The sequence below is a fragment of the Phycodurus eques genome, chromosome 20 (assembly GCF_024500275.1).
Source record: "Phycodurus eques isolate BA_2022a chromosome 20, UOR_Pequ_1.1, whole genome shotgun sequence".
Classification (NCBI taxonomy): Eukaryota; Metazoa; Chordata; class Actinopteri; order Syngnathiformes; family Syngnathidae; genus Phycodurus; species Phycodurus eques.
In genome coordinates this window covers 13,065,100-13,078,693 of record NC_084544.1, presented here as the reverse complement: position 1 = coordinate 13,078,693, position 13,594 = coordinate 13,065,100, and the positions used below count along the sequence as shown (strand labels likewise).

General features: G+C 40.5%; 1 protein-coding gene across 4 annotated transcripts in view; it reads left to right on the top strand.

Annotated features, from left to right (window-relative positions):
• The window catches only part of rbms3 (RNA binding motif, single stranded interacting protein), a 308,492-nt gene extending 295,196 nt beyond the window's left edge, over positions 1-13,296 (top strand). For 2 of the 4 annotated variants that reach the window (XM_061664510.1, XM_061664509.1), the window contains exons 12-14: positions 1,025-1,114; positions 4,295-4,419; positions 5,302-13,296. In XM_061664510.1, the coding sequence (XP_061520494.1) occupies positions 1,025-1,114; positions 4,295-4,419; positions 5,302-5,305 (219 nt within the window). In that variant the 3' untranslated portion in view covers positions 5,306-13,296. The remainder of the gene's footprint in view (positions 1-1,024; positions 1,115-4,294; positions 4,420-5,301) is intronic. The other 2 variants (XR_009767246.1, XM_061664511.1) reach the window with 2 other exon arrangements.
• The last annotated feature ends 298 nt before the right edge of the window (positions 13,297-13,594 follow it).

Below are 13,594 nucleotides of genomic sequence, written 5' to 3'. Positions count from 1 at the left end.
AAAAAATGCGCATAAACTTGATTGTTCACGCAAAGAGATGTGGAAGCTGATCTACTAAATGGGCGCATCCAGGATTGCGCCTGCCAAACAGGATAAATTGCAACACGTTTTTTATGTTCTGGGAGGAGTACATGAAAATAGCATCAATTTAGCATCTGCAGTGAAATTTTGGAAACCTCAGAGGAATTGCGATGGCTGAAAAGCAGGTAGGTACAAATGCCGCCGCTGTGTGTAAACACGACAAGGAGACGCAGTCAAAATGAGCGGCAGCAAGGAGATTGGATCTTTTACTCGTATTTTTTTGAAATGCCAGAAACAAATATTATCGCAACATGTCGTTGTCTAGTCAACAATTTAATTGTGGAGCTTCTAAATGATCTAAGAAGCTGACTTGAAACCAGACACTGATGACAAAACTGCATTTCCTTGCATCTGGGTCACTTCAGCTCACTGTGACAATTGTTTGGTCCTTGCCTCTTCCAGAGCACTTTTTCGAGTGTGCTGTCCCAAGATTTAAACATAATCTTACGCAGGTTGTACACTCGGGATGAGTGAAATCAAACAAAACGTGGCTTTGTTTTTGCAGTTGCTGACTTCACCAAAATCGGAGCAATCGATTTCTTTTTCTGTGACGTGGAAATGTTTTTGTGTCTTCCACTAACACTTCCAATTCCATCACCTCAAACATTATTTTGTGCTTGCGATGTTCTCCCATATGTTCTGTTGTGAAAACTATCAGCGCTACCCAAAGTGAAATCCCCCCCTTGATATTAATAAATATGCTGGTCTCCAACACTTTTAAACTTGTTGCCCTCAACGTGAGCAATGGGTAATGCTCCCCGCACACCGAGCAACGCGGCCCAACGCAACTAAACTGGGCAATCCCGAAAGAAATGTAGTCGGCAACTCACACCCGCACACCAGGCGATTGACCCTCGCACACATTGCCAACTCGCTGCAACGGAATTTCTCGATCATGATTCTTTGCAGGGATTTTAATGCATGTCATTTCTGTGTGTTTCAGTACATGACTGCCGCCGCCGCAGCAGCGCCTATGCAAGGGACCTACATTCCCCAGTACACTCCTGTGCCTCCAACAGCCGTCCCTGTCGAAGTAAGACCTCAGGCACCTTGTACTTGCATTCAATAATCGGCAGACACTTTACCAAAAGAAGACCTCATTTTTCCGGTTCTTTTGTTGATTACCTTGTGTAAGGAATCAATGATCAGGCCGAGAATGAGTTCAATTTTGTATTAAGGAGATTAACAATTCATGCACAAGACGTTTACAGTGCACTGGAGATCATTAAACAAGCGTTTTGCCAGAATGACCTGCTGTCTCCTTTTATCTATGTCTCACTCGGTGCGGGGAATTTCCATCGGTTATCTCAAGCACATCGGCCGAGACCTTAGGTGGTGTTGTAAACTGTTTCATACCCTTCCAGTCAGAAGGTGTGTGCATGGCATATATGCAAACTTTGACAGTACAAAGTCTGGCGATTGCTCAAGCATGATAAAATATTGCTCAAGCGATGTTTAACGCAGTGATATAACATCTAACATTTCAATTGCTCATCTTTTTAAAAATAAATGGTGCTCCCCCCTACCAATAATAAAAATGAAAAGTACAAGCAAAGCAAGCTGAGATGGAGGTTTTATGAAAAAGCCTCTTTTGCCATAACTTTAAAATTACCTGACGTCCTCTTTTGTCCAGATTTTAAAATAATCCAGGACTATAATCATTAATTTAGTTGCCATGCATTGTTGCATTGCATTATTTTTTTTCCTTATTCTTTCATCATCTCTGAATGAAGTGGTCACTTGAAACCAACTTTTGCTGTTGTGTTGTGTCACCCAGTCTTCACTAAGACCGTACCCAGGAAAAACCATAATGCTCAAGATAATCTTTTCGAGATATCAAATAATCGGGCTTTTTGGACAATGCTCAATTTCAGCCAATTTTTCGGTATGTTTAGTATGGATTTGAAAACCCATCTGCAATGATATCAGTTAGCATTCATTTCATTTGCATTTCTCTCTTCCGCTCATATCTGAATGTGGTAACTGTATAGCCTCATGTGCTGTTCATGCGGTTGTTTGTCATCTTACATGTGAATCATTTCTTCTATAAGGAGAACGTTTGCACATGTTCTCGCTTTACATACCCGAATATGGTCACCTTCCTTCAAAGTATTTTTGAATTACATTTAAGTATCTGCTGGAGCATATGACAAATCATGAACGCAGAAGAGTGGGATTGCTGTCTGGCAACTGACAGTGTGGTCGTATTTAGATGGACTATCAGTCGTGTGTTAGATGACAGGAGCTCAAGTGAGATACAGTGCAGCCGCCGCTGTCTCTCTCCCTAACACACACACACACACACACACACACATACATGCTTGGGTATGGTAGGGAGCAAAACACACACATCTTGTCTGGCTAACCCCGCAAGCACAGACAATGACAGTTCCCCCCCTGACAGACACATTAGTTTCCCCTCTCTTCTCTGAAAGGAGAATGCAGGAGTGGGATGGCGGCAGAGAGATGTAGTTGTAGTGTCGCCTCGGGCCCCTGTTTACCGTTTCCATCTTCCTCACCAGTGTCCACTCAGTGCCGGCATTAGCAGCCGGGTGTATATCAATGCATCATGTGCTGTCTGGAGGGCTGATGTATAGACAGGTTGCAGTATCCTTGAGCGCTTGTTAAAGGAGATTGACGCGATGCAGGCAAACATAGTCCTAACATGAAACAGGCTGTTGTGACCTGTTCAGTGAGGACATTCATCTTTTTTAGCTTTGCGCATATATGATCGTGATATTCTAGTCTAGGATTTTGTCTATTCTGGCTGGTGAACAGTTCAGGGTGTACCCCACCTCTCCCCTCCGCTGGGATTGGCTACAGTTCACCCGCGACCGCACTGTACGAGCAATGTAGAAAATGGATGCATAGATTTGATCTGTTATTTAGTTTTTCCTCCTAAATAAGTATGTGCACACTCAGTCCTCAGTGATGTCTGTGAAGACTATTAGGCGGGGTGCTTGTCATCTCAATTTCCTAATTAGCTCCATTTATGAAATAAAGGACACTTGGAAATGGACATGGAAATGATGTTTTGTGCTTAAATGAACTAGCTTCAGCTATAAATGAAATGTTAAAATTCAAGTCAGCAATACCTGCTGATGTGGAGCATCTAATCAAATTATGTTCCAAAGATCTACCCATATCAAGTCTTTGTCACTTTAACCCCATGTTTACTATCAATGTTGTACTATGGGAGTACTGTACTGTGGTTGTACTATTTTATTATCATTACTGCTATATAGCCTTATTTTATCCTATTTAAATAAGTAGCTAAATGTACAATATGTCAAACGTCAGCACTGGGACCTATTAGAACTGCTACTTCTCTTGGGGTATCAAGAAACTTATAAATAAAATAAATAAATTACAGACGCCAACCTGTCATATATCATTATGTGGGACTTGAGTTTTCTGTGTAACCTTTTATTCAAATATCTGTTGTCGTTTTGTTTTGGGGAGGGGAGGGTGTTCCCCACCCTCCCCAATGTTTCAGTTTCATCTGTTCTGTCAGCCCCGCCCCCTTCAGTATCAGCCAATCAGCTCTTGTGTCTCATCTGACTGATTCATCTGTCTCTCTAGTTTTCCCGTTTGTAGCACATAGTCTTGTATACGTTTCTCATCTTTTTTATTAGATTAATTTTTTTTTGTATATTGCTTCAAGCTGCTGTTTTACATCATTTTCGGTGCGCCTCCTTCATACAATACTTATAAAGGAAGTGCACATTGAGTTTGCATGTTCTTATGATGGGTTTGTCACACAGGTGTTTGAACACAATTTTCTACCAATAGACCATACTAAATTTGAAACACAACAGTTAAACGAGAATGACATATCACATTTGCTCCACTGACAATATAGGAAGACTGAATGGATTGGATTTGTATTACAGCAGGATTAATTAAATATAATTTACAGTTTTTAATTTATTTTACCATTTTAGGCCTTCTTTTGATCAGTCAATATAATGAATCAGTAATGTAAAATAAACAATTTACTGTGTGTAGTTGGAATGCTCTATAATTGTAGGTTTTTATTTAATTTAGCAATCAAATTGGTCAAGATATTTGAGGCAGCGTTATAATGCAGTGGACAACTTAACAGCAGCAACAATGGTTTTGTTGCACTGATTAAAAAAAAAAAAAGAATATATTAAGAATTGGCGGTGAATTTCAAGCCCACACTTGACCTCAATTGTGTGTTCTCTCTCAGGGAGTGGTGACGGATGCCTCCCCCCAAACAGTGGCTCCCTCATCACAGGAGGTGACTGGCCAGCAGCAACAGATTCAGGTGGATGCTTCCGCCGACCACGTTTCTGCTTACTCGTACCAGTCCAAGTAAGTCTAGCAACAAAGCAAGAACATTAAGTCATCGATGAGTTTTCCTTGCCAGCCGCTGTGTTGATTAAAGCCTCGACAGAGCTTTTTTTTTTTTTTTTTTTTTTAAACAGGTGACATTATGTAATGATTCCCAAATATTTGAACCACGGAGACTTTATTCTTCTGCTGTGGCTTTCACTTACTGTTCACTTACTTATATTCCTTTCTATCATTGTTCAGGCATACATTGAGCATCAATCACTATGTGTGTGTTCCTCATTTCTGTCGTAACCCGATCTGCACTTGAACAACAAGTTATTAAAGAGCTGGTTGTTTTTTAGACACATGCTTGTAAGTAATGTTGCGGCTCAAGACAACAAAAAGTAAGAATATAATATAGGTTTGGGGGAAGACGTCTCTAAAGTTGTATTTTCCCTCCAAGGGATATTCCTCAAAAGGAATATACACTACCTCTGCAAAGTATACAATAATAGATATTGCATTCATTGGTCATGTTTGAATTAAGATTATATGGCCGAAAGTTATTGTCTAGAATGAAAATAAATCGTTTTAATTTGATTGTATTAGCTATTAATTGCAGCTTTAAAACGGAATGGATAGTGGCAAAATTACAATTGAAAGGAGCTCGGTGGAATGTGATTTTAATACATTCTAAAATGTTTGTGTCGTAAAATGATTCCTTGCTGACAACGGAATTGTTTCTGTTACTCATAATGGCGACATTTTAAACTTTTCTGATTGTTTTAGGTATATCTCTTTGAGTTTCAATCCCCAGTCTAATATGTCAGCTGTATTGCTTTTTTTGTTTTGTTTTTTTGGTCTGGAATATTTTGATTGCAACGGCATCTCTTCTCTCCATGTGTTCTCCTTTCCCATCAGATAGCAACAACCTGAGAGAATGTTCCTGTGACAGCGTTGCCTTGAGACGGAAGGTGGCTGCACTGTGAATGTGAGTGGGGGGGGAAGGAAAAAAAAGAGATTGCTTCCAGATTGCCCAGGCACCAAAAAAGAGACACTTTTTTCATTTTCTACCTGGTCAACTAGGGGAAGAAAAAAAAAAGAAAACAAGGAAGCAGTGGATGGTGAGAAAGGGGTTTGAGATATTGTGGGGCACAGTGCAAAGAAGTGAAATTGTTAAGTGTGAAAACCTGCCTGAAGGGCTGGGCTGACGCTAGAAAATTTTCTCAAAGAAAATTCTCAACCAATTTAACAAAAAAAAAAAGCAAAAACAACAAAAAATGTACAGACAAAAGACAAAAAAAAGGTTGAATGTGAAGGTGAAGTTTATTTTGTAATTAGAAAGGGGGAGTCATGTTTGAGATACACACAGAGATTGTCTTCCTCAGATACTAAGCTACAAGTTGTTTTCGATATTTTTTATGTTCTAGTGTTAAATTTTAGTTTTCTAGATATATTTGAAAACAAAGTGTTTTTTTCTTTCTTGAATCTTCATGGCCTTAATTTCAAGGGCGCCAGAGACTTTGTGCAAGTTCAAGTCTGACGTCTGGTTGGGGGTGGTGGGAAAACACAACAGAAACATAAGCGAATCGGTATTTTGGACCACTTGGAAGGTTCAAGAAACTGGACTAGTCATTTAAAGAGGAAACAGAATCTATCACTTAGCTGTACAGATTTAATAGAGAGGAGCTTTTTTTTTTGTTTCCAAGAAGAATGCTTTGATCATGATTATGTCGGAGGTAACTATGTGTTAAAAGAACTAGATGCCTGTTACAGAAAGACTTGCGCTCTGAAGAGATTCTTCACAATGAGGAAAAAAAAAATATATGAGAAAACGTGCTGCGTGCAGATGCAGTCTGTCAGCAAAACGCTGAACTTGCTTTTTTTATGGTCATCCTTATTATTTACCAAGCAATGTTGCTGTCAATGACGTTACAGCTTTTTATCGGCCACATTTTACATTTTTTATGAGCTTTGAGATGTTTTTAGCCCGCTTTGCTTGTCACACTGCAAATCTCAATAAAAACAAGGGAAAAAAATATATAAAATGTACAAAAACCTACAAAAAAAACTCTGGCAGTGAAACAAAAACAGTAGATAGAGGATAGGAGCTTATGGTTGAGATCAATCAGTGCAAAAGCAATAGAGGAAATTGTTGACAATTTCTGTAGTTTTTCCTAGTTGTGGATCAAATGCAGCCCACGGATGGCCATTTTTATACCAAAGATGAAGATACACTCTGAACCAGAGGTTGTTGTTTTTTTTCCGTCTCATTTTTTCTGTTGGTTGTTGTTGATGTTAATGATGTTGTTGATGTTGATATTGCTGTTGTTCTTGTTGCTGTTGTTGTTGCTCTTGTTGTTGTTTTTTTATTTGACCTTGATGGCCGGACCAGAACTTAAGGATCCTTCATAACACGTACACACACACGCGCGCACACACACACACACACTTTTTTGGGGCGGGTAACATTGTACAGGGAAATTCGTCTCAACTGATTGGGGAATGTTGCTTAATACGCCCTGCTCCCGTCGCAATATATTGTTTTCCAGCTTGCCCCTTCTTCACTTCATGTTCTAAGTTTACACCAAAATAAAATAATGAGGGTTGTTTACTGCATTCTTTACATCATATATACATAGTCACTAGGGGTGTAACGATTCATCCACGACATCGATGTATTGCTTAATCGATCTGTGCTCGGCATGTGGCCTTCCAGACGAAATGTATCGATTCTAAATGGAAATCAATCGATTATATCGATAGTAGGAAATAACAGCATTGGATTTAAGCACACCAGACTATATATGGATGCATGTGTATGACTCGACTAGGTGCACAATGAAGCCTTTCAAGCAAGCTTAGTTGAGCATGCTAGCGGCTAACATAGAGATCAACGCATTGCTAAGCATAGATCAAGTGTAAGCGTCAAGTGTTGTGATTTCCATGTAAAAATGTGTCAAGTAAAAGTGCTGAGAGCGTTGCTGAAGGTGCGACCAACTGTGACCGTCGATGAAATATTTAGCTTTTGAAAGAATGATAGCAGAGTACGTGGAGGAACTTTGTCGGGCAAAAGAGGACAACGAGAAACCATATCAACTGTTTTCAAGCCTCACGTTGTGTTACAAAGAGCAGATTTGTTCACGTTTACGAGCCCAATATGTGTAATTGACAGTATTGCTAAAACCTTTTCCTCGTGGAAACTTCACGGTGCTGCGTTTCTAGTCAGTATATTAAACTTTGGAACAGGGGTTTTTGGGTCCAGCCACGAATCGTGATACGAATCAAATTATTGTTAAAATGAATTGTTACACCCCTAATAGTCACATACATAGCCAAGAAACAATTATTGTGGAACATCTGAATTTAACTGTAACTGTTTCTAAATTCGGACAAACAACCACTTTCTATCGGTGAGCTCACATCTTATCTCGCAAGGTCTCGAAAAGATTCAAAGCTGCATTTTGGGTTTTATTTGGCTTTAAGTGTGCTTTTGAGTGATTCATTCCAAATGCCACCACAGAAGTAGTTATCGTTGATGCCAAATGGGAAAAATGTGATTTGAATGAGACTAGTGTAGAACTGAAAAGGGCAGGATAAGCATTGTATTCCTGGCGGGTCAATACATTTAGGCAAAAGCGAAAAGAGGGATAACCGAATGTTACCTGAGGGATGGTGACAGCCATTACAAAATGTTTGTCAGTTTCTACCTTGACCTAATTGTCAGTCCCAACCCTCGTTGGGTTGCACCAACAACCACAGCTCATCTCATTGGACCTTTCCATCCACAAGGTGCATAAGGTTTCAATCATTTCATTAAAATTGCCTGCTGGGCATGTCTGTCCACTTTAACGCAGTCTAACACCCCTCACCCACAACGGTGCTCGAGCTTTTTTCTCCCTGCTTCACTAGCATCACTAATGTGCAATGGCCAAGACAGGATCCTTCGCTCTAATTTTCCATTCACCGTCATTCCCTCCCTCGTGCCCCCTCTCATGCCCTCTACGAGGTTTTTTTTCTTTTTCTTTATTTGCTGGTGCAGAAGCAGAACCACAAACCAATTTCGGTCGTCCTCTCAATGAGGCTTGACGGGTCCAATTTGTCTCCCTCTGGGACAATGCGATCCACTCCGGTGTCCCTCAAGATAACAATTTCTTCCAGATAAAAGGGGAGCTTTGTGTTTGCCAATGATTGCAATTGAGCCCTAGTTGCTTATTGAACCATTCAAATCTTAAATCCGATGTTGCTGCACTGCATTTTGGGAAATGAGAACAATCACTGTCACAGGTTCCAGATTGCAATTAATGGCATATTCTATCTGAGATAGTTATTGATTTCATAGTGGAATATGTTGAGCACAAAATGACCCATGGATGCAGAATGATACCCAAAATCAAAGTGGAAAACTGAGATCGCAAAGTAACCCAAATGTGAGTTTTCGCAAGACAGCTACATAATGTAGCTCAGTAGATTGTATGGCTTCCACGTGCTTATATGTCCACCGTCTGCCCTGCAAAAATACAAAATCTTACCAAGAATAATATTATTTCTCGTCAAAAGTAGTCTGATTGCACTTAAAATAACATTCATCACACTTGAAATAAGACTCAACCTCTAAAAAGTAACTTGTTTTTAGAGTTTTACTTTTACTACGACTGTAAGTAGAGAAATATGCCATTGTAAATAGGAAAAAAAATAAATCATTGCACTGACAATTCTTTTCTACTTATTTAACAATTAGATTGAAACAAGTGAGAATTGTCTAAAACCAAGTTACCTTTTCGGTGATACGTCTTATTTTAAGTGTAAGCCGATGAGTTTTGATTTGAAAGAAGACTTTTTACAGTGTGGGAATGCTCCTGATCTGGTTGTTCCCGTGTTCATTGGGAAATGCCAATCAGGGTGCATGGTGCCAGGCTGTGAGCGCAGGCCTCACTTGTGGACATTGGATCCTCATGCCACACTCATGGAGTCTGTTCATGACAGTTTGTGCACAAGCATGCACATGAGTGGCCTACAGGAGGTCCCTGGCATTGCTCAAGCTATCCTTGCACAAAGGAGCGGTCAGGTCCTTCTGCCTCTGTTGCCCTTCTGGTCCCCTTTGCCTGTCTCTTCCACGTGCATGGCACTGCGCTGAGACACAGCCAACCTTCTGGATTGGCCACTGGTGGAAGGGTGCTACTTGCCTGTCTTTTGCACAACACCAGAGGAACTTCACTCACGATTGCGCACTTGCATCATAACCGGATAAGTTGAGATCCAGGAAGTCCGGTTGACTTGGACTGTAATGATTGTGTTCCCTTTATTTTTAAGCACTGTATGTTCTTACAATCAAACTGTATGCTTAGTGCCTTTTAACAAAGCTTTCATATCATTCTAAATTGTGTTGTATTTAAGAAGTAAAGCACATTGAGTAGCTGGATTGTAAAGTGTAACACATGACTAAAGCTTCGCTATGGTGGTAAAGAGGGAGCTGTCACTGGCTTGTGCCGTCAGCATTGGCTAAGGCTGTTTAATCTATGCAGCCCTTATATATTAAACAGTCTCACTATTTGCCCCCGTCCTGAGTTTTAATAGCTCCAGAGGTCAAACCCCAATATTCTCTCAGTGACCATTCATGATGATCACCCTCATAATCTTCAATCAAATCAACCTCAGCCTTTTTGCTCTTGTATGACCTGCCACTCGCCATCCGTACCTGGGGTTTACTCCCTATGAAAGAAATTCTGGCACATTACAACTCCCTGGTCCCACTTTTATTTCCTTCCTGTCGTTTTTTTTTCATCTCCCGTGCGTGCGAGGGGTTGTTTTACTGAGCAATTCTGTGTTTATTAACGTGGGTATGGCTACGGCATAGCTATAAAGTTTTCCTGACATTAATTATCCAAATAGGAGTCATAACACAGAATGTGCACATTGGCGAGTATAGCGATTCCCAGAAATGGCCTGAAATTCAATAGTAATGGAATTATGAGAGAGGGGAGAAAAACACCACAAATAGGAAGACATGCATCATTTTTGCTAATGGAGAATCAATGCAGAGAAAGAGGCATTAGTTTGCTCCTGGTACACATTTATTATAGCTCCCCATAGATGTGAAATATGACCGAGCAAAACAAACATCAGTGGAGTTTTCTTAATGGCACACTAGCACGACTGCGGCGGTGTGCTTGCTGCAAATTGTGTCTCATTTACATCGGCTTTTGTCCTCTTCCTCATCATCATTCATGGATCATTTCAACCCTGTTCACATATAGACAATTTACAGTGGCGTCTGTGTGTTGTCTTCGAAATCTGTAAAGTGACTGCCCTCTACAGGTGGAAGCTTTGCACTTGCAATTTTTTTTTTTTTTTTTTCCTCTTTCCATTTTAGGCTACATGTACCTGTATAATCATGATACAGAGACATAATGTAACTCTTAGGGGAATTTTGGACATAAGGAGTTTTTCAGGGGGAAAAAAAATAAAATAATAATAATAATAATAACCTGTGCTCTATCCGCCTGTCACTCCTGACACAGTGTGTCTTCAGTGTCTTGCAGCTTTGGGTACTTGGACATTTTCTGCATGAAAGCGATCACAAGTGTCGAAGCGATGGTCCAGAACAGAATGTGTGAACAGCACATTGTCAAGGCTGGCACCAGTGGCCAGAATGAGTCTGTTGTGTGGGTTAAGAGCCCCTCTAACCTGTGGCACCTTACACACATCCCACAAGTACTCCTATTGAAGCTGCTACCTTCAAGAGACCATGGAAGCTCTGAGGTCAAACATAATCAGTTCCGGTCAGTTTTAAAAACAACTTTTCACTGACAAATGATGAAATAGAAAGTTTGGACTTCAGAGTCAAACATTAGCCACAGATCATTTTACCCATGTAGTACTGTCAGGTTTGCTGACCCTTTTAACAGTTATGACCAAAAAAAATAATAATTTTCTTTTTTCTTTTTATAAAGCGGCACGGTGAAAGACTGGTTAGAGTATCTGCCTCACAGTTCTTGGGCCGGGGTTCAATCCCGGCCCCGCCTGTGTGGAGTTTGCGTGTTCTCCCCGTGCCTGTGTTTTTTTTCTCCAGGCACTCCGGTTTCCTCCCACATCCCAAAAACATGGATGGTAGGTTGATTGAAGACTTTAAATTGCCTGTAAGTGTGGATGTGAGTGCAAAAGGTTGTTTGTTTATGTGTGCCCTGCTATTGGATGGCAACAAATCAGGGTGTACCCCGCCTCCTGCCCGAAGATAGCTGGGATAGGCTCCAGCACTCCCGCGACCCTTGTGAGGATAAGCGCCTCAGAAAATGGATGGATGTTTTTTTTATAAATTGCAAACACCTTTACAGCAACTATTTAACAGCAACTTAAAACACTACATTCCTTAACGGTGATCCTCTGTGACAAAGCTTACTGCTTGTGCTCAAGAATACTACGCTGACTATTCTTTCAATATTATTGTTGACTTACTGTCACATGAGCCATATTATAAGCATCCAGGACAGAGATGCATGTACAGCTTCTCTGAACCACACTTTGTTTTTTTTTTGTCAACACCGGTACTCTTCTGTGGTGGCATGTAAAAAAAATATATAAATATATATATATTATATATATATTTTTTTTTTCCCCAAAAAACACCCTTAATTCTCTTGGTGCTCGCTAAGATGATGTCTCATGAGATGACGTGTTGACTTTTCTTAAGGGCGCTTGGATTTTGAGGTTTACCATGTTTTGTTTTTTGTGTTGTTGTTTATTATACACGCTCATCCCCAAAAGGGGAATTGCATTTTCACTCATGCACCTCACAGAGAAATAGACCACACAACTGCAGGTTGGCATCCACAGCAATAGCTTTTGCCCTCACAATTTCACACATGATCTCGGGAATGGAGAATATAACAAACAAATTTGACTGTATGTTGTGGTCTTGTATTTTTCTGTATCATGTATGTGTGAATTTAGACCGTTTGTTGACAATGTCTTACCTGCAGGCTGCAGTAAATGACCCTCATTTTTTTTCCTCCTTGAAAGTCACATCAAGTGCTTTTCCTTGTACTACTTTAAAATGATGCTACTGGAAACATGCAGTAAATGTTGGGACGAACTTGGATAGCTCATACACTAACTGGATTTTCTTCACACGCATATGCTAAGATATTTGATTTAAAAAATAGAAAGAAGAGGAAAAAAGCTCTTTTATCCACATCGTGTCTTTGCCCACTCTTTTTCGGTGATTGACAGTTTTATTCCATTTTAAGTCTGTCAGTCTTCACTCCTCTTTCAGAACCACTTCAGCCATACTTAAGTCTGAAGCAATGTCAGTGTCTGCGCCACACGCGATGCACATGAGGCTGCTCCTGTTCGTTCACTTACTTTCGCCTTCAGGTGTAAGCGAGAGCTGTGGCTCAATAACCCATCACAAGCCAGGCCAATACACGTTCGCATGCACATAATGCAGCGAAGAAATTGCTCCGAGTGCCGCCCACACCCGCTCCCCTTACACAAACACACACCATACCCAAACAAGAACATAGACCTCCTGCTTTTTAATTGATGTTTCGGTTAACTTCTGATTCTCTATTGATTGGCCACGCAGGCCTAGAAGCGCAGTCATGAGTTAAATCAGCTCCTTGAGAAATACACCATGCATCAATCATTATGAAAGAGGCTGACCAGATGAAGATTATAAAGCGTGATAAGATAGGGGATTCATTGGAGGGATAAAACTACTTGGACAGCAGAGCGGCTTTTGTTCTTTTCATTTCTGTTGATTTATTTTCTTTTTTTTAACCCACTTGTCTTCAGCACCGGGCAGGACGTGGTCACGCCTCGCACATGCTGCACAGCGTGTGCGAGCTTTGAGAAGCTATCTGTACATCTGTGGATGTGAACTTGGATTTAATGAGTCGTTTTTTTCCCTCTCTCTGATGAAGCTTTCAATAAAAAAAAAAAAAAAACTATCAAAAAGTACACGAGACTGCTGTTATCATTCAATTTGCATCACAAATGATATAAGCATTTATAGAGGCATGAATTATGCACCCAAAGCCCGTCATTCTCAGCTTGACCACACGCTCAGAGCTGAATTATCTGCAGTGTTATTGTCATGGTGCTCGATGGCACCTGCTACACATTGACCTTGTATAGCAACATCCGGCGTATAATTAGAGCCTTTGCAAATTGAGCTCCGGCCCCTTGATGGGATTTCCTTCTCATCACAACTCAA